This window comes from Ambystoma mexicanum, chromosome 6p (assembly GCF_040938575.1).
Source record: "Ambystoma mexicanum isolate Mex_15411 chromosome 6p, UKY_AmexF1_1, whole genome shotgun sequence".
NCBI classification, from domain to species: Eukaryota; Metazoa; Chordata; class Amphibia; order Caudata; family Ambystomatidae; genus Ambystoma; species Ambystoma mexicanum.
Genome location: NC_090935.1, coordinates 688,177,233 through 688,196,871, shown reverse-complemented (window position 1 = coordinate 688,196,871; position 19,639 = coordinate 688,177,233). Strand labels below are relative to the sequence as shown.

Sequence of the window (19,639 nt, the reverse complement as noted above, 5' to 3'; positions counted from 1 at the left end):
TTCTCTATCTCTTGCATTGTGTATTCCTATCTGTACATACGCCTCAGACTAGCAAACTGTTCCCTATCTTGCATTGTGTATTCTCTATCTCTTGCATTGTGTATTCCTATCTGTACATACGCCTCAGAGTAGCAAACTGTTCCCTATCTTGCATTGTGTATTCCCTATCTCTTGCATTGTGTATTCCTATCTGTACATACACCTCAGAGTAGCAAACTGTTCCCTATCTTGCATTGTGTATTCCCTATCTCTTGCATTGTGTATTCCTACCTGTACATACACCTCAGGCCAGCAAGCTGTTCCCTATCCTGCTTTTTGTATTCCCTGTCTGTACATACGCCTCAGACTAGCAAACTGTTCCCTATCTTGCATTGTGTATTCCTATCTGTACATACGCCTCAGACTAGCAAACTGTTCCCTATCTTGCATTGTGTATTCTCTATCTCTTGCATTGTGTATTCCTATCTGTACATACGCCTCAGATTAGCAAACTGTTCCCTATCTTGCATTGTGTATTCCCTATCTCTTGCATTGTGTATTCCTATCTGTACATACGCCTCAGACTAGCAAACTGTTCCCTATCTTGCATTGTGTATTCTCTATCTCTTGCATTGTGTATTCCTATCTGTACATACGCCTCAGACTAGCAAACTGTTCCCTATCTTGCATTGTGTATTCTCTATCTCTTGCATTGTGTATTCCTATCTGTACATACGCCTCAGAGTAGCAAACTGTTCCCTATCTTGCATTGTGTATTCCCTATCTCTTGCATTGTGTATTCCTATCTGTACATACGCCTCAGAGTAGCAAACTGTTCCCTATCTTGCATTGTGTATTCCCTATCTCTTGCATTGTGTATTCCTATCTGTACATACACCTCAGGCCAGCAAGCTGTTCCCTATCCTGCTTTTTGTATTCCCTGTCTGTACATACGCCTCAGACTAGCAAACTGTTCCCTATCTTGCATTGTGTATTCCTATCTGTACATACGCCTCAGACTAGCAAACTGTTCCCTATCTTGCATTGTGTATTCTCTATCTCTTGCATTGTGTATTCCTATCTGTACATACGCCTCAGACTATCAAACTGTTCCCTATCTTGCATTGTGTATTCCCTATCTCTTGCATTGTGTATTCCTATCTGTACATACGCCTCAGAGTAGCAAACTGTTCCCTATCTTGCATTGTGTATTCCCTATCTCTTGCATTGTGTATTCCTATCTGTACATACACCTCAGGCCAGCAAGCTGTTCCCTATCCTGCTTTTTGTATTCCCTGTCTGTACATACGCCTCAGACTAGCAAACTGTTCCCTATCTTGCATTGTGTATTCCTATCTGTACATACGCCTCAGACTAGCAAACTGTTCCCTATCTTGCATTGTGTATTCTCTATCTCTTGCATTGTGTATTCCTATCTGTACATACGCCTCAAACTAGCAAACTGTTGTAGGCTCGAGGGCAAAGACGATTACAATTTCATCAGTATCCCACGCTATTAAAACTACTCACTTCTCTACTAAACAAATTAAAATGAACTAGGTATAAAGGAACAAACAAGAAAACCATGCAATATGTTGAATGAAAGAAAACATGTGAAGAAAGCTTTTCTTACCTGGGATATTAACTAGAGCCTCCTCGTCTGCCTCACTTGTGCTGATCAGGAATTCGGTTCCATTCATACCCTCGGTAAAGTCAATAGTATTGCTCTCTTCTCCAGTTACTGGTGTCTGTTCATCAGATCCTGATGTGCTTTCTTGGACGGCTGTTCTGTCAGTAGCGACGTGAGAAGATTCGGTTGAGGAATCTTTCTGAACCACAAGGGCAGTTTGTGTTTCTACAGCGACGGGAGATGACGTTGCTGTTTCCTCAGGTGTATAAGGAGGTACAGAGTCTGTGCTTACACTATGTTTTTGTGTCACCGAAGCTGGTGTTGTGTAGGATTCCTCCTCTGTAAAGATTGTTTCTTCAGATACGTGTGTTCTGACAGCCTTTGGCAGCAGTTTTATTGTTCCGCTGGCAGGTGGAAGAGAAGCCAGCGTGACATCAACTAGGGAGGGTTCAGTGGATGCACCTTCATCGTCACTGTCGGGTGACTCTGATGCTGATGGCACAGGTACCATCTCGCCTGGGCCGGCTGTTGCCTGCTCGTCGATTTCACCGTCTTCTACACCGTCCATTATGGGCTTTGAATCAGCCTCGGTGTCATTATATTGTTCAATCAGGGAAGGCTTGTAGGTTGCTGCAACTTCAGAAATCACTTCTTGCTCTGAAGCTAGTTTTGCCGACTCCGAATCGGATGAGGGCAAAGTACTCGGGATGATTTGGTGTGGGTATTCAGATGCCCCATTGATTAAAATGACTGTGAAAGAAGGTTTTTGTGTTTGGTCCTCAGGGGTTATCTTTGCTGCTGTTTCTGACTCTATGTAAGTAGCCTGACTTATGTCCTGGATCTCAGTGACTGATTGTCTTATGCTGTGGGAAACCAGTTCTGCGTAGGCTGTAGATACATCTTGTCGTTCTTCATCTGTCTCCACTGCTGTCAGAGGAGTCATGGGGCTCTTTGTTTCAGTTACATCAGACTCGCCTTCGGCATGTTCTGCTGCAGAGACTGCTTCACGTGGGACAACTGTTGACTGTATGTCTGCTTGCAGGCTTAATGTCAGCTGACCCTCTGTTGTAGTGTCTGATAACACATGGTCAGAGTCTGCTAGATCTGTTGTGGGCTCTTCACTGATTTGGGAGGGAACTGTATCACTGGAAAGTGCTGATAAGGTTGAAAATTGATTATCTATTTCTGGCACTGTTATGGGAGATATTGTTGTAAAATGCAGATCATCAATCGATGTTGAGTGATCGGGTGTTGTTGTTGATGCAACTTCTACACTTTGCAGTGTAGTTGACTCTTCAGAACTAGATAATACAATATTCATACCAGATCCTTCAATTGCTTCTTCAGGCAAGGAGGGGCTAGAAGTTGAAACAAAGCTGCCACTAGATATGGCCGTTGCCTGAGTGGGAACATGGATGTCTTGGCCGCCTGTATGCACAGATTCAAAATGGTCCATATCTATGATAGTTGTTTCATCAGATGAACCTCCATGTTTCTGTGGCCCTTCAACAATTGTCCTAGCAGTCATCTCAATGACTTCATCTAGTTCCTTGTCAACAAGTTCCGTAGTGATGTCACCAGTTGGAATTATATCTTCTGAGGAACTTACGTCTATGAGTGGACTTATTGGAGAACTGGCTGGACTTGGTTGAATCACGCTCTCTTCTGAGTGAGCAGGCAGTACTGAAGCAGTGTGTACTATATGTGCCACCACTGGGTCTCTGCTAGGTGCTTCCGAAGTGCTAGGAGCAAGAGTGCCTTCCACCTTCTCAGATTCAGAAGAAATCTTACTCGTGGTAGTAGCCTCTTCCAGATCTACCCCTGATCCTTCTGCAGATGTTTCAAACAAATTGGAATCGGGAATGTCAGCGATTGCTGAACGGAAGGTTGTGCTAACTGGCATTGTGGAACTTGAGACAGCGTTACCCACTGATTCCACTTCAAGCAGAGATTCAGAATGTGATACTGGACTCTGGGACACAGTGTTACTTTCTTCGCTGATCATTTCCTTTTGTCCAGATTCCTCTCTTCTTTCAGATATGGGAATTATTTGCGTGCTAAGTGCTGCGGAAGTAATATCGTGTGCACCTTCTTCAATTGCAATGAGTGTAGATGGGACAATACTGACAATGGTTTCTGAGGCTAATTCCGATGAAGGTGTTGGTGCTCCTGTGTCTTCACTTGTGGCTTTAGAAAGTTCCTCAACACTACTTATCTCAGTTGGTTTTGGTGTTTCGGTGGCCTCTTTTGGTTCTGCACTTTCAGGCTCAGAAACTGCAGGGCTTGCGGTTGTAAAGATATGGGGCTCATCGACAACACTGAAGGTAACATGATCTTCGCTTTGAGATTCTTCTGTGAAAATATATTCTCCAGAACCTTGTCCTGATAGCAGATTCTCAGTGCTGATTGCTTTTACAGTGGGACTTTCACTTCCCAAATTAAGTGATGAACTGCGCGCCTGCTTGGTTGGAGAGGTTTCAAAGAGCAAGCGCTCTTGCTCACCCCCCAAAGGTGAAGTAGCAGTGGTACGTTCAATTTCTGCAACTTCTGATGCTAAAACCACAACAGGACCAGAAGATGTAGCTGTTTCTTGTAGTTCGGCTAATGTTCTTTCAGTGCCTTCCGATTCCTCTACAGGGTGGGCTGTTGATAACAATTTTACTTGTGAAGGACTGGATGTATGTTCTTCTTGACTGTCTTTTAGTGAACCATCACTCTCTGTGCTGATCAGAAGGTCTTCAGGTTTCAGTTTAGTTGAAAAATCCACAGGCGATATTGTGGCAAGTACAATCCCTTTTCCCTCACTTTCATCTTCACCACTTCCAGAGTCCAGTTCCAAGGTCCAGGATCTAGTGGCCGACTGAGTGACTTCTTCCATGTCTCCAGAACCCTGATCATGAATATTCATTTCAGTAGTGAGCAACTTCTCAGCAGAGCTCTGTTCAATCCGCTCAACTGTGCTCTTAGGCTCTACGGTTATTTTTTGAAGGTCGCCCCCTGCAATCGTTGGTTTCTCTGTGGCAAGTGGTGCATACACCTCTTCGGGTTCGATCTGTATCGAATCAGTTGATGAAACTATGCTGCTCAAAGGAGGTTGTTTTGTTGCAATTTCACTTCCACTGGCTAGTGTTGCCAATTCAGTGCTTACTTCTACGTTTTTAGGATCAACAGAGGGGATATTTAACTCTGATGAATCAATGACACGTACTGCTTCTTTTGAATCAGGTTCCTCCGATAAGGAAGCTGGAGTACTAACATGGGCACTTTCCACTTCAGTAGGTTCCACCACTGGAGTTCTTGTACTAGCAGGAACAGCGACAATCATACCTGAGAAATCTTCATCACCGGAACCATCCAGTAATTGTCCTGGGATTTCTCTCTGAGTAGGAGATGTGGCACCTTCGTCTAAAGATTGTGTACTGGATATTTCTTGTATCGGCGTTTCAGTAGAAATGACGCATGCATCTGTTCCAAGTTTCACTTCCAATGGTTTCATTGTACTGTCAGCATAGATGGGCTCCGGAGTTGCTTTTGTCTCTTGATCTTGTTCATTTGCTGCCCCTGTACTGACAGGATACATGTCCTCAGGAGTTGTGACATCTGTTTCTTTGGTCGCCTGAGGCAATAACTCTGGCTCGGATGTGAAAGGATCCATAAGTGAAGAAGCTGTGCTACCAGGGAGGATCTCAGCTCCTTCATGATGCATTGCTTCCTGTGTTACGGATACAGTTGCAACACGTTCTGTAACTGAGTCTGTGTCTGCAGAGCCTAACTCTGAAATGTCCAACAATGTACTGACTGCTTGGTGTGCTGGAGCTTCTGTAAGCAAACTGGTGATACTGCTTGCAGGTGCAGATTCAGATCCAAAGCCTGTTTCTTGTAAAGGCATTGTCTCAGTTGATGGAAAGTACAGCCTAAAACCCTCAACTTCCGTCTGAGTGGGTTCGCCTGGTGTCACAGCTTTGCTAGATTCCTGACCTGCAGCTTCATCTTCAAGGGCAGAGCCTTCGGCTTCGTCCACATGTGTGATGCTAGTGGATGCAGACACGGAAGAAGTGGCAGTAGTCTGAGCTTTTATGTGTTCATCTAGTTTTGGCGTAGGCACACTTTTTACTGCCACAGTAATTGATGCGGCTTCAGTGGGGCTGGTTTCATAAAATGGAGAAGCTGTTTGAACAGTTCCCTGTTTAGATTCTGACATTTGCTCTAATTTTCCTTCGGTGATAATCTTCGGGGATATAGTCTCAAAGTGTAACTCTTTGCCTGAAGTCAGTTCTCTTGTGACGAGCTCTTCAGTTTGCACTACATCTGTTGTGTCTTCCGCTGCCTTTTCAATGAATTCACCAGAGCCTTCTTGGGTGGTTAAAAATGAAGTAGAAGCCAGCTCAATGTCCAATCCTGTTATGTCTGTAGTCTCCACAAGACTCTTCGAGGGAGAACGCACATCAGGATATACTTCTTCTGCAGTTTTATCGGGAATGGCAGGCTCGGCAATTGAACTAAATGCAGTTGGTAATGTGGTAATCTTTTCAACAAATTCATCAGATGTTAATTTCTTAGCCCCCCGAACAAGTGTACTGGATAATACAATATCCCCAGAATCATCCCCAGAAAATTCTGACGCAGAGTCAGTCGGTTCTGATTGGCTCTGAGGAACTGTAACATCCTCGACTGTAACTCCTTCGGTGGGAACCTCTTGAGACGCAAAGATCACAAGATTAGATTCATCTTCGGTGAATGTTTCTGCTTCGCCGCTATAGACGGGTGGCAGCGTTGGCAGACTTGAAGTGAACACCACATTGTCTGTCTGGGTGGACGGCTCGGTTGTTTCAGGTATTTCTGGTAGAATAGTACTTGTGGCTCCGTCCTCTGGCATTATAGTTTCACTCATTCCTGAAATGTCTGGGTTTTGGGCAGGAGCAGCACTTTCAATCAGGTCACTTCTTGCCTCGGCTGCTTCTCTGTCTTTAGGCGGGCTAGTGATTTCCTGTTTCCCATTGACGAATTGTAAGGGTGGAGGAGTAGACTCTACGGTGGCGTTCTCGCAGTCTTGGTCTTGCTCCTCTGGGGAATCTATGTGGAGGATATCGACTAATAATGGCCCACCGTACTCAGGATATTGCACAGTTTCTCCTTGCTGATTCAGCACCTGCAGAAGTGGGATCACTGGACCTGTGAAAAATGCACACAAAGACTAAAATGAATACTCGGATATGGATCTCAAGCAATGATTTGTGCACAATCCATTTGTACATTTAAAAAGGTTGTTCTTTTAGATAATAATGATAGTGGCAATGACGATAATTACTTGACTCATTATATAGTCTCTCATGTCCATATGCAGTAACGTGTGCTATTAGTACCCCATTTAATAATATGATTCAATGTGTTGACCTCATGGGGAGGAGCGGCGCACTCGGTCCAGCCAATAGATTCCAACTTGTAAAGTGGAGGCTGTCCTCGTGTCGGAGGTGAGTGCATACTGCATGGGCCTTCTGATTGTCCCCATAACATTGTTGTTTCTGTTCAATGCTCTGCAAAGCAGGAGGCAGACATGCAGACGGCTTGCTGAATATCTCGTACTCCTGCGCCGGGCTTGTGACATGGGAGCCAAGTCGCAGGGTGAAAGACTGGAGATGTGGCAGAGATCAAAACACATGCCTTCAGGAATCAGGGTTGTGACTTGATCCAGCCGGTTGGCGGCATCAAAGGGGAGGAGCTCTGGGAAGAGAGACCAGTGTGTGTGCAGGTTCACTTGCGTGAGTCGGCCCACCTACAGAACGCAAGTGTGTTTGCACTTTCATCTGCACAGGGCACAAGAAGGTGGAGAAACTATTTTGTAAATGTGCACTATGCACAAGCACATTTTCTGTAGCATCTTTCAAGTGACGCAGTCTTGAAATATGACATTAGTCTGAGTTGTTTCCTAAAATAACAATGTATGGTCGAAGGTGGGGCCAAGTCAGGCAATGTGGGTAAGGGTATATACCAGCAAAGTCAAGGGCCAAAGCTGCTTTCTTGATTTTCTAAGTGATGCACAATATTTGCTCTTATGTTCCGTGATGTTGAAGCTCTCCAGGTGCCAACTGAGGTACGTTTTAGACACACCTGTATACTTTTGAGGACTATTTTATTAACCATTCTCAAACTGTGTACCTTTCTATTTGCACAATGGGTCTGAAATGATTTTTTTTTATTTGGTATCATCTACACATGGCAGTTCACTTCTCTGGACCTTAACAACAAACTGGGGCCAACCATACTTTTCCTGCGATTTCCATGCATTTCCAAGAGAGAATTGTATCTATGTCAGGAGGCATCTAGCCTGCATTAGAGCCCTTTAGTGCAGACTCCAATGTTTTCATAGACACGAACCTTCATTATGCATCTTGGAAGTTAATCAGTGTGTCTGTACATTTGTTGATTAGCCTTGCAGGTCAGGACAGGGCCCGTATTTGCTGGAATTAAAGGGGCCTCTGGTTGATTGTCTATGTTTCTCAGGCACTTTGGTAGGAAGAGGCACCCTACCTCCAGAATGAGCCACAGAATGTCATTGGCCACATCCGTAATTACCAATTGACGAGGTCTGCCACAAAGGCGTTGCTATGGGTGTGTGTCAGGGGTCTACAGCCCCAGGGTCTTTTGGTTGTAGCCCAGGATAGAAGCTCAGGGGCTACACCCAAAGGTCCTGATATTAGCGTAGCCCCCCGATCGTTTCCATTCCTAGCTAGGTCCGCCGTTTTTGCAGTGAGTAACATTCCACAAGGTCTGGCCTCCACTAGCAGTTTCGGAGAAAGACAAAAATACAGTGCACCCTGGAAGTCTGTGAGCTCACATGAGCAGCTACTGATTGCCCCCCTGCTGCTCATGGGACCCCGCCCCTTATATAATCATCCACCCGAGACATCTAGATATCAAGGCTTCGGAGAAGGGTAGTTAAGCAAAGAGTAGAACACGTTTGCTTGTTCTTCAGAAAAATGCCCTGCTCTGTATAATGTCTCCAATCTTAGCAGATCTCTTCTCCACATAACGGTGCCTGACATCTTGCCTCCTTCAAATACAGTACCAACACTAAGCTGTCAAAACTCACAAGCACCTGTGTTGTTATTGTAATTGATAGTATGTGATTCTCACTATCTAAAAAGGATTCAATACATCCCCAGAGGGAACCTCTAAGAACCAACTTAAATTAATTGTATTTATTCCATTTAGATGCACTTTTATCAATGTATGTATGTGCCCGTGTATTTATTTATTCATTGGCTTTTTATAAAGTGCCAACTATGAGCAGTTTGGAACGTGGCATTAGAGCCTGGCTATGAATGTTACCAGCCCATACCCTCTTCTATTTTCTTTTTGCCAACCTTGATCCTTTCACCATGTAGTGTATTTTTAGTTTGGTCTATTATGGCGCTTGCACCACCTATAAGCCGAAACTATTGCATCAGAGTGCAGATAGGGAGACATGGCATATGAGGGGGGACAAACAGCTTACAGGTGTGGTTTGGTTAATTGGCCACCCAATTTACTATCCATGGCTATGCTAATCCCTATGACCATTCCTGCCCAGTTCCTGCTCCAAGCAGTCTGATGAGAGTTAATGGCTTAATTGCAGATGTAAACAAGCTACTGTTGTAATACAAATGTCTTAACCAGGTCTGCCTTCAGCCACTCGATTTATAAGCACTATGTGTGTCCTTCTCTGAAGTCCTGTTAACAAGCATCGGCAAAGCCAACAGTTTTCGCTCGTGAATATGTATTAGGCATTTGCAAGGCACTGCTATTAGATGGCCAGGTACTCGCACCATTTTGCACTTGCAAACATCAATCGCCATTTAATTACCACTACGGCAGTGCCTGGCAAGTGCCTTTCCCAAACTGTTAGCATTGCCAATGCGTCTTCAATCAGGATCTGGTAAGTGGCATTGGAGCCTAGCTATGAATGTTCCCGGCCCACCCTTTCATCTATTTTCTTTGTGTCTTCTTATCTCTCTTGCGTACTTTAGTCCATTTTTCAATCCGTAACTGAAATGCACCTTCAGGGCTAAGCAGATCATATCCTCTGACCACCTCCAGCCTCACCTTTTCTGTTTCATTCATCAGGCTCTGCACCCCATATTCTCCAAATTGTTATGTTTTATTTGGTTGTGTAATGCCGATTTCAGCCTTAGCTGCAGTTTTTTTTTTCTTTTTCCTGTACTTTCCCATGTAATTGTTTATGTATATAGCACCTATACACAGGAGGTGTTTCAAAGCACTCAAGCAGGGTGGGAACAGGGGGAAAAAACAACAGTCGCTCAGATCCCTTCAATTTTTGAAGAGGCTAATGGTCTGCACGGGCAGAGTGAGTGCCGAACATACATTTAACAATTGAGATGCAGCAAATAGGCCTGATGGCGATTCTGCAGTTTTACTAGTTCATACCCCTAAAGGTGACCGGGGAACTTTACACTTCACTGAACATTTGGACCAGTGACCCGCGAAATGTCGAGTCAATTTTGTGGCGGTTCTCTCACTGAGGTTTCTAGACAAGTCCGCTCTATGAAAGTCTCATCCAAACAGGTGTTCACCTGCTCCTCCAGAACTATCAAGGACACCAATGTCTCCCTTGGCCCAGCCTTGGCTGATTCCTGCAATCACGCCTTTGCCACTGGATCTTTCCCGCTGCTCCTCAAGGACTCCCTTGAACACCCTCTCCCCAAACAGCCTTCTGCCAACCCTTCCTGTCCAGCTAACTACCACACTACCTCCATTACCCTCTTTCTGGTCAAACTCTTGGAGAAGCTGGCCATCTCCCAGCTCATCCTACACTGAATCTGTTGTGTCCAAGACCACCAGTCTGGCTTCAGAGCTGCAATAGGCACAGAAACTGCACTCCTGAATAGCCTTGAAGACTTGCCCTCTAATCTCGATTCCAACTCACATTTTATTCTCATCCTTTATGACCTTTCCTCTGCCTTTGATATGGTCAATTTTGCCACCCTTATAAATTGGATCTGTGATAACCTTGGCATCAAGGACCTGGCTCTGTACTGGTTAACCTACTTCCCCTCTGACCAACCTTCCCAGGTTCAACTGGGCTCTTTTCTATCATTCATCTCACTCTCCACCTGTGGGATCCCTCATGGCTCTATCGTCTCACCTTGGCTTTTTGACATCTACCTTGCTCCCCTAGCCCATTTCATCTCTGCTTTCTCTCCTAACTTCCAATGTTATTGGGACATGCAACTCTCCTTCAAGCTTCCCTCCTCTGGCTCCTTCTTGTCCTCTCTCATTCCTGACTGTCTGCTATTCGGGCATGGTGCACTGCTAACAATCTCTCCCTTAATGCCAGTAAGACTGTGATCCCTTTCATTGAGACCCCAGCTCCTTCATTCCCTCCTACATTCTGGCCACCCTCCATGGGTCCACTCCCCTCTCTCTCCTATGAGGCAAAAACACTTGGTGTCATCTTCGACTACTCTCTCTCCTTCTCTCCTCGCATCATGGACCTTGCCAAGAAGGCTCACTTTCAACTGTACATCCTTGTAAGCATTCTCCCTTTCCTCACCTTCCCTTAGAAAATCAATGGGCCTCATTCCAAGGTTGGTGCTAGTCATGGCGCTATTAGCGTCATGATTAGCACCAATACCGGTACCGTGTCCACCCTCGTTCAATGGGGACTTACCGGTCTGGTCTGACCTTTGTGGGACAGGTAAGTCCCCATTGAAAAAGCCATTCCCCAATCCCATTTCAGCCCCCATCGGGCTCAATGGGAAGGGGGAAGGCGCTAATAACGGTACCGCAAATTGCGGTACCGTTGTTAGCTCTGAAGTCCCTTTGCGGGTCCCGTCCATAACGCCTGGTGAAACCAGGCGTTAAGGACGGGGCGGCAAAGGGTCCTCGGAATAGGGCGCAAACGGATTACCGGCACCGGTGTCATTACTTGTGCCCGGTATCCCTTTGCACCCACCTCGGAATGAGGGCCAATGTCTCCAGAGCTCTGGTCCTCTCCAGGCTGGACTACTGCTGGACTTCTGCAACAGCCTCTCCCTGAACCAGCCTAACTCCTCCTTTCGCCCCCTTCTATTAATCCAGAATAGGACTGCGAAAAGTATCCTTGGGCTCAAGCACTGGGACCACATCTCTCCAGCCCTAAACTCTCTCCACTGGCTCCCGGTTGCTGTGAGGATCAAATGCAAGACCTTCTGCATCATCCACAAGACTTTCTGGGGCCTGGGACCTCGCTACATCCAACTCTCTCTCCCTAAAACCTCCCTGCTAGAGCCCTTTGGTCTTCTAGATTCAACTCTCTGCAGATCAGACACTTCTCCAAGCAGAGAGTGGGGTGTAGATCTCGCTCCTCCACGGGTGCCTCCCTTTGGTATGGCCTCCCTACCCCTCTGAGACTTGAGCCAGATCTCAAGTTCCTAAAGCTTCTCAAGACTCTCCTTTTCTCGTCCTTCTTCCCTTCTTCCCACCCCCTGCTAATGTACCCCTTTGCCTCTTGGCTGGCTGCATGGTTCCCCCAGAGTTTTACAGGGCACCAGGCCCTCCTCGACCAGTCTGCCCCGCACTTGGTCACCTCTGACCCTCTCCCAGCCTGCACTTGCCCTCCCGGCTCTCTCCCCCCTGCAATAGCCTGGCTGGGCCTGCACCCCTTGAGCCCTTCCAGCCCTGTTCCTTACAGTTAGCACATGGACCTTCTGCCTCAGCACTCTCTTCTTCCCGTGACTCTGTCCACCTGGCCTCCCCTGGCACACGCTTAATCCACCGGCACTTCCCCCTCTAGTGTCCCCGCACGTCTGTTTACTGTACTTGCATGATCCGAATGTCACAAGACCTAGTAGGACTGTTATTGTTTTTGTCAGCTCTGTTCCCACCCTCTTGTCTTATGGCGCCTTGAAACACATTGTGTGTAGGCACATTATAAATACCCATTAAATAAATAAAATATATAAACTGCAGTGCACTTCCCCTAATCTGCTACTGGGACAATACAATTACAGTGATCACTCTAGAAGTAACATGCAGCACAACATAGCACCGTGTTGGCCACTGAGATGGCTCTTTGGGATGAAGATCCACTGATCCTTATTTCGGAGTTCATAAAACATTGAGCTGTTTATCAGGAACAGCTAACATATAAGCTCCATTAGCCAACTTAGTTTCGGGGGTGCAGTGCACAGATAGATTGCTCATTTCATTATAGCAATAATGTTGTGCAAGATGCCAACACAAAATACCCACAATAAAGTGTTCTGAAGTCAAAAGACAAACCCATTAAAATATGTGTGACTAAAATTGCATGGGTGTGTCTGCCGTGCATCTGCTATTCCCACGTTGGACTTTCATTCACACGATAATTGTGGCGTGCATATTTCAGATGTTGCCAACATCGCACATTCTCTTTAAAAGCAAAGAAAAGGCTTGGGACATATCCATTTATTGGGACAGCTCCTTGCAATCCATCCAGGCGCAGGAAGGCCTCCAGAGGAACAGGCTGAAAATGCATTAGCTGCCTGATAATGAATGGGTCTGGGCGGCTCTTGACTCCTGCCGCCGGCCGGCTGGCAGCTTCCTGGGCCTCCACAGCCCAATACAGAGGCAGTGCCCCCCAGAGCCCTGACCCGCCATGACTGACATATTTGGCAGTGTTGGCCTCTGTACCCGCGTGCTCTTCTGACAAGTCTAGGCTTGACGCGACTGCAGGCGATGGCCAGAAACACCTGAAACAGGCGAGGGTGGAAGTGTGGCCATCTGCTTCCCAGGCCGGGCGAGGGGGGCGCTCGGGGAGGGAGGGGCTGTAGCCTGGGAACTACTTTGCGGATCGATGCTAGTGTTACCAGCATCTACAGAGCGCCGTGTGAGAATGCAAATATGCAGCGATCACGTGCACCGAAGCCGATCAGAAAAGGATCTAGTGCCGACCCCTGGGGTAGCAATCACTGCTAGTTCTCGCCTGTTCCAGGCGACAAGAAATACGAGCAATCATTCAAAAATGTATGTGTATATGATAATGGCCTTTTCCCAAAAGCATTGCCAATACCAGGTATCGTAATACAATGGCACTGATTCTCATACGTTTTATGTGCACATCTGTGTTCAGGCGCACACACAAGTGCACTCAAAACTCACACATGGTTTGGCCCTGATTCTGAAAACTGTAGCTGCAACAATTGTATACGTATGTGCACTGGAGATACAATGTCAGGGCCTGACGTGTGTGGCAAGAGCACTGAAACGCACATCCCGACTCACAATGAAATGCGCCTCCCAGTGGACATGCCCTCTGGCTCGATACAGGGGGGTCGGTCGTGCACTGTTGTCGGTGATATTTAGCGATCCCTAACAGAATTACATTTCAACAAACACAAATTCTCATGCTGAGCACGAGCGCTTCTATTCATTTACCTCTCATAAATCCTGATACGAGATAGATCGGAATGGACAATGATTATATCAAGGGGGCTGAGGGCATGCCCTCATCCTGTCTCATGCAGCCATTTACAATACTCTACTAAAATCTGGGTGTTAGAAATGAGAAATTACACAGACACAACCCCCACTCAGTGCTTTAAGTGGGATACTAAATCGAGGCGGCGGGGTGGCGGGGGGGGCTCTCCTAAGGGCGTGGCCATGTCCCTAACAATAGTCCCCCCTCTCCTAAGTGGGGATTGGTCAAAGCAGGGGAGCTGGGGCGCACTGGCATTATTTCCTTTGGAGCCCCCAGCTCCTCCTTTTAAACTCTCCCGAAGTGCTGACAACTGCAGGCAGTCCAAGTAATCATGCATCGCTTCGGCTACACAGGCTGCCTGAAGTGTCTGCGTGGATGGGTCTAGTCGGTGGTGGGCCCTGTCAGGGACCTGGCTCGGAAGCCCTTTCTGGAAACTGCCAGGTCTTGGACCCAGCTACCCCGGCCCACTTAAAGCCATGGCTACCACAAGATCGTCGTGGTGCAGGTGACAACGCATGGACAGTTCGACTCCAGGTGTTATGCCAGTGCTTAATCTGGTCCATTGCGTGGCAAGAGGACAGGAGGGCAGGTGCAGGGTGGGGTTTTGGCTGAAATGCATCTCTTGGGGGTAGACATGATGTGGGGTCTCGCGGCGTGCTGGTGGGCGGGCAGGAGATATACTGCAGGTTCACGGGGTGTGGGGGTATAGGGTGAGACCACAGGCGGAGGTGCATGGTATGGGGTCGCCCATGTCAGGGGCACAGAAAGGAACAGTTGGTGTAGTGGCCCGGAGGAACAGCAAGGGATGAAGCACACAAACAGAAGTGCACAAAGGGGGGAGAACACTTAGACACGGCAGGTTGCGGAGTCGGCAATGGGCAAACGTCCATGGACACACCGGGCACAAAGAAGAAGCCATTGTTGACACATAGACCGTATCTCGTTGTGTTAAAACATTGCTCACACTTTATTGATGTATGGCATTTGTGGTTACCCACCTGGGTAATACATGCTGACTTACTGAGTCTTAAAATACTTAGGACCTGATTTACAAACGTTTCCCAATGGGACTCCCCATAGGAAAAGGCTTTTGTAAATCAGGCCTATAGTATACAGAGCCCCACCCGTACTGAGAAGCAAAGCTTCTGTGGCCCACTAATAGTGTCCGCACAGTCACATGACTCCTGTTGGCACTGGAGATAGGCATCCCTCTCCCCGCTGCCCCCTCCCCCCACCCCCAGCAGCAGCTTTTGCGGGCTTTCGTGGCCGCTGCTGTCCTTCCAGACTGCCACAGGTTCGCAACTCGCACGTGCTTTGCTATTTCCTCCTAATCTGCCATGAGCCTGCACGGAAGAGTGAACGGCAGTAGAAAGCCCCGCCCCCAGCCCCCCTGTCTCCAGCCCTCCCCCCATATGTGACTGACAGCAGCACTTGTGTGCGATGGGCCCTGCCATTCTATACAGGGTCACTCATTCATGGCTTCCGCCTGTCGTTTCTCCCTGCAGTTTCTTTCTTTCCTGTTTGTCGTAAGGGAGCCTTATCGGCCTCTTCAGCTGCAGGCGATGACATTACTAATGCCTCTTCGCACACACCGTTGAGCTCACATTCCTACTCTGCTGTCATCACCTGGGGAAGAAGAGCTAACATGGCGGCTCACCGCACGACGGTGCACTTAAGCCAGGGCACGGACACACCTGAAGTATTTTATGAAGTGGGAATTGAGGTAGACATTCAAGCTAATTCTTTGTACCCTCGCACTCATTTTGCAATGTATGTGTACAATCTAAATACATGTCTCACTTTTAAATCATGAATAAAACAGCTCAACAGCGCAGCTGATGGCACGTCTACCTCCCCTCCCCCATGCACTTCTCCTCCCCTCCCCCACCTTCTGCGCTTGCACGATCTGAATGACACAAGGCCCAGTAAGATCGTTTGTTTCGTCCACACTATGTCTCCCCACCTTACCTTATCCCACCTTACCTTGTCGCGCCGAGAAACACTTGTGTACAGGCGCGTTATACATGACTCATCAAATCATAAATGACTCATCATATCATATTATTTGGAACCTTTGTTTCAGCCCAGTAGACATAAGAATCTGGTGTCTGTGGTCTGAGGTACCATTTGAGTATAAAAAAATTAAAGTTCAAGTCTGAGAAATAATGTGTTTCTGATTCTTATTCTCTGTTATTTTCAGTCGAATTATCAGCTGAATGCCACAGTGCGCATTAATCGCAATTTATGGCCTCCATCTGGACCATGAGGTCCACGCTAGAACTCCCACCATACAGGTCGTGTGCGTCATTCCTTCGTCATGGTGACTCAAGGCAATGCTGTCTACAGGGGAGCAAAGATCAATCATGAAACTTACTGAAAAAATTCGGCAACTATTGCCTCTGCTTTGCTACTCTGCAGTTCTTAAAGTAGTTACAAATATGTCCTCTTAATCAATGCCTTTACTGCCCTAAAAACTCAAGCTGCAGGTTTTAGGGGGCGTGGCCTGACATGGGGTCAGCACCACAATTGAGAAGCATCCCTTGCCTGACCTGAATGCTGCCTTTTAGGCCACACACCCGTAAGGGCCACGGCTCAATTTTTCAAAAAGGTCACGGCTCAATTTTGCAAAAGAGCCGGGCCATGGCCTAACAGGCAGCATTCAGGTCAGGTAAGTGTTGCCTGTCTTGTAATTGCTGCACGGAACCCCTGCCACTGGATTGGCAGGGATCATAACCCTCTCACCTATGGTGAGAGGGTGATGATCCCTTCCTCTCTAATGAAAGGGGTGGCTGGCAGGGTGTCGGCGACACAATAAAAAGGCAAGGCTTTTTTATAAAGCCTCAAGCTCTCACATACACACAAGCACATCAGGCTTTACAAAAAAGCCTTTCATTTTCATTGTGTCACCGACCCCCTGACAGGCACCCCTTTCATTAGAGATGCAGGGATTATCACCCTTGCATCTCTAATGAAAGGGGTGCCCAGTAGATGGGGTTGGTGGTACAATAGAAATGCAAGGGTTTTTCGAAAGCCTGAAGCTCTTGCTACACACAAGAGCTTCAGGCTTTTGAAAAAAAAGCCTTGCTTTCTAGCTGTCTGGTGGGCTGGTATACTTTAGGTAGGGTGACCAGATTTTTTAAAAAAGAAACCCGGACGGGCCACCGAAATAGAAGTAGGACTAAGGTAAATACACATAACTTTAGTCCTACTTTCCTACTTCTATGTCGCTGGCCCGTTGTGGGAGGCGGCGAGGGGGTGTGCTAACATGCACACTCCTCTCATTGGAGGAGAGCGCGGGGGAGGGGATGGGGGAGGAAATGGGGGCGTGAAAAGCATTTCACGCCCCCATTCGCGCAAAAAGATTTGCGCTGGGACCCGATTTCGGGATTTCGAAATCGGGTCCCGACAAACAAAGGGCCTATATCCAAAACCCCGGACCGGGTTTATAAAAGTAAAAAACTCCCAGGACCCCTGGACGTCGGGTGATTTCCCCGGACTGTCCCGGAAAACCCAGACGTCTGGTCACCCTAACTTTAGGTCACCGACTTAGAACGAATGTTCAGAGCCTGCTGGGTTCTGCCCAAGCTAGCCCTGCCCAGCCCTGGCCCACTTAAAGCCCTTCTCTTAATACTTGTATCTAGTTCCACTAGCTCAGCCTGCATGTCTATGAGTTCCACTTGTGCTGCATGATATCATGTGCGAAACAGTTCTGAAGTCCAGGATTCGAGCAGCGGGTAGGCAGAAGGGCTGTGGCGCTCATGCTCGGGTGATTCCCCCCACCCCCTCTTCAATGCTCTGCACCGCCTGCCATGCACTAATCCTCAGCGCCGGTATTTATAAGAGAATGTGTACTTATCTGGCCACAGTAGTGGTATTTTTAGCATCTAGCTTACTTCCCCGAAATAAGCACTCAGTGAGGCGAAGTGCAGCCACACACACCTTCGAGCTTTCAACATGCCCAGAACCGAATGCTTCGTGGGTTCATCAGCTCTTGCTTCTCTCTCTGTCTTATCTCTCCATGAATACCTCCCTCTGCCTCTCTCTCTCTTTCTCTCGATAAGCATCTCTCTTGAGCTTTACGCCGTTATCTCTCTTTCCCTGCTCCCTTTCTCCTTCTGCCACTTACTGTACACCTCCTTCCTGCTTTTTGCTCCCTCGCCACACCTGTCTCTTTATCCGTTTCTCTCACACGCCCTTCTCACTCTCACCCAAGACACCTTATTTGTCGACATTTCTCTTCCCTCTCTATCTCTCAGCCCCCAATTCACCCTTTTCTGCTCTCATTTTAATCATCCTCTTTCTGTGATCTTGTTTCTCTGTCTTTGGCTCCGGGGAAGCTGAGCATCTAATTGCTGGTGGGTATTGTGGTGTGTACCTGGACGAGCGACAGCGGTGGATTTAAATCAGCTATCAAACTGGTAATCCCTAATCACTTTCCTATTAAATTGCAATTGCCTTGAGAAAGAAAATGAGTGAGCGTGAAACAAATGCAGGAAAATGGCATCATATTAATACAACTACCCGGCACAAGATCGCGTTATGAACTACCCTGTTCATAAAAAAAAAAAAAAACTACAAGGGAATTGAGTGCATTCTATTCAACCACGTGGATGACATCGTGCACATGGGGCACGTGGGAAATGTGGCAGTGTTGGGTTAGATGATTGCTTTGGTCACTCTTGGCACCATGCAGTAGAGGGACAGTTTTGTCAGTGTTTCTGGTCCACAATTTCCTTGAGAGTGACTTTTAGAGGGATGGTAACAGAGACTGGTCACAGGTTCTCAGTAGTACCTGTGTAGTATGTTGAGATTACAATCCTTTGAGCTTTGAGTTTGGTCCAAACTCTCTCAATTTGAATATGATGTCTACCACCGAGGTCACTGCTTGCATTTTAGAGGCTGGCGGACAGATCTATAAGTGCATGAGGTACTGTCGGGAAAGGGAAGCCCCTTGTGCTACAGAACCATGACCGGGAAATATCCCACAAAAATGTGGTTCCCCACTATGAGTCAAGAGCCCCCCAAACAGTAATCCAACTGTGCACCCTTTACATTAAACTAATTTATACCATTGCATATACAATATATATGAAAAGTGTAACCCACTGAAAGGATATGGTAAATACATATCACAAAACCCTTCACAACTATATGGTGCAATCCCATTGAAAAAATTTTTTGTAAAATAAGCATTATGACCTAAATTGATTGACTAAACTTTATAGACGTAGCCCGAGGGCCGTACCAGCTGTTATGGGCCCTGAAGACCAAGTTAAAGGGCATTTAAAGAGGTCTTCCGGGCCCATAACTCCTGGTATGGCCTAAAGGTGTGGTCGATAAAGCAATGATATCGCTCAAAAAATAAAAAATAAAATGCTTTTCAAAACATCCGGCTGGATTGATTTCAGGGAACTGTCTATTCCCTAGCAACTACATCCAATCTTGATGATGAGGAGGAGATTAATTAGCAGCCGTGCCGTATCTGTCAGGTGTGGCCTGATGAAAGCTGGGGGCACCAGTGGGGTGGCCATCCACCCCGCCACCCTAACAAGTTAAATATTGGGGGGAGCTGTAGATTTTACATACCGGGCCGC

General features: G+C 47.0%; 1 protein-coding gene across 2 annotated transcripts in view; it reads right to left on the bottom strand.

Moving 5' to 3' along the window:
- The window catches only part of LOC138511722 (versican core protein-like), a 207,374-nt gene that overhangs the window by 40,481 nt on the left and 147,254 nt on the right, over positions 1-19,639 (bottom strand). For both annotated transcript variants that reach the window (XM_069627577.1, XM_069627578.1), the window contains exon 8: positions 1,613-6,781. In XM_069627577.1, the coding sequence (XP_069483678.1) occupies positions 1,613-6,781 (5,169 nt within the window). The remainder of the gene's footprint in view (positions 1-1,612; positions 6,782-19,639) is intronic.